Source organism: Colobus angolensis, unplaced genomic scaffold (genome assembly GCF_000951035.1).
Source record: "Colobus angolensis palliatus isolate OR3802 unplaced genomic scaffold, Cang.pa_1.0 Scaffold271, whole genome shotgun sequence".
Taxonomy (NCBI): domain Eukaryota; kingdom Metazoa; phylum Chordata; class Mammalia; order Primates; family Cercopithecidae; genus Colobus; species Colobus angolensis.
In genome coordinates this window covers 1511636-1513038 of record NW_012115944.1, presented here as the reverse complement: position 1 = coordinate 1513038, position 1403 = coordinate 1511636, and the positions used below count along the sequence as shown (strand labels likewise).

The window sequence follows — 1403 nt, the reverse complement described above, 5'->3', positions numbered from 1 at the left end:
GGGGTTTCACCATGTTGGTCAGGCTGGTCTCAAACTCCTGACCTCATAATCTGCCCACCTCGGCCTCCCAAAGTGCTGGGATTACAGGCATGAGCCACCACACCTGGCCGATTCTTAATAATTTTTAAACAAGGGTCCCTACATTTTCATTTTGCTCTGGGCCCTGCAAATTATGTAGCCTGTCTTGGTGCCTGGCAGATAGCATAGACTGTGTGGGTGTTACATTTTGTGTACAATTGGTGCACACGGCAGCAAAAATTCATTGTGCTGCACACTTAGGATCAGTGTACTGCATGAATTGTTGCTATGTGTTATGTTCTATCTCAGTACAAAACTACAAATAAAATTTCACAGGTAAGACCAGAGCATGAAGTTAGGCCATGGCATGAGATCTCACTCACAGCCAATGAGCATGACGCAGATGGAGAAGACCTTCTCGGAGTTGGTATTGGGTGAGACATTGCCGAAGCCCACGCTGGTAAGGCTGCTGAAGGTGAAGTAGAGGGCTGTGACATACTTGTCCTGCACTGAGGGGCCCGAGGCTGGGTCGCTGCCATTGTAGCGCTTGCCAAGCTGCACACCCAGGCTGTCCAGCCAGCCGATCTTGTGTTCCAGGTAGGGCCGCTCCACATTGCCGATGGCGTACCAGATGCAGGCCAGCCAGTGTGCAATGAGCGCAAAGGTGCACATGAGCAAGAAGAGCACAGCCGCCCCATACTCAGAGTAGCGGTCCAACTTCCGTGCCACGCGCACCAGCCGCAGCAGCCGCGCTGTCTTCAATAGCCCGATCAGGGTTGTGGTCTGGAGGGGTAGGGAAATGGTAACAGGGCTGCAGTCAGCTCTTGGATGGGTGCACTGAGGCCTGCTTTTGTTCACTCATGCATACAACTACATAGTCATTCAACAAACCTTTATGGAGAACCTGCTCCGGGCCACGCACTTGGCAGTGTGGCACGGTATGGGACGTTAAGGATCTCAGCCTAAAGCTCAAAATAGTGTTCTGGTTGCTAGGACAGAAGTCCAGTGGGAGCACAGAGGAAGAGGAGGTCAAGTCTGCAGAGGCAGGTCAGGGGAAGCTTCATGGATGAGGTGACGCATGAGGTGAGCCTGGAGAAATGAGGCTAGGGCTCCAGGCAGACGGGAGGGAGAGGGAAAGGGCACTCCTGGCTCAGGGAGCAGCATGACCAGTGGCATTGAGGTGTGAAGTGCATGGCCCACATGGGAAACCTAGTGTGGCACTGCAGCCTGGTGCACATGTGGAACATGGAGGAGCAGCGAGAGCCGTGCCCGGGAAGGGTAGGGCGGGCAGGGGCTGCTCCCTGTGGGCTTCAGGGTCCATCACCAGCTTGGCTTCTATTCTGTAGGCCTTGGGGAGCCACTGAAAATTCTGAGGACCCTGTACA

The 1403-nt window shown here is 54.1% G+C and overlaps 1 protein-coding gene across 5 annotated transcripts in view; it reads right to left on the bottom strand.

Annotated features, from left to right (window-relative positions):
• KCNH6 (potassium channel, voltage gated eag related subfamily H, member 6) overlaps positions 1-1403 on the bottom strand; it is a 26778-nt gene that overhangs the window by 12612 nt on the left and 12763 nt on the right. For 4 of the 5 annotated variants that reach the window (XM_011947935.1, XM_011947934.1, XM_011947936.1 and 1 more), the window contains exon 6: positions 402-801. In XM_011947935.1, coding sequence (XP_011803325.1) covers positions 402-801 — 400 coding nt within the window. The remainder of the gene's footprint in view (positions 1-401; positions 802-1403) is intronic. The other variant, XM_011947938.1, reaches the window with a different exon arrangement.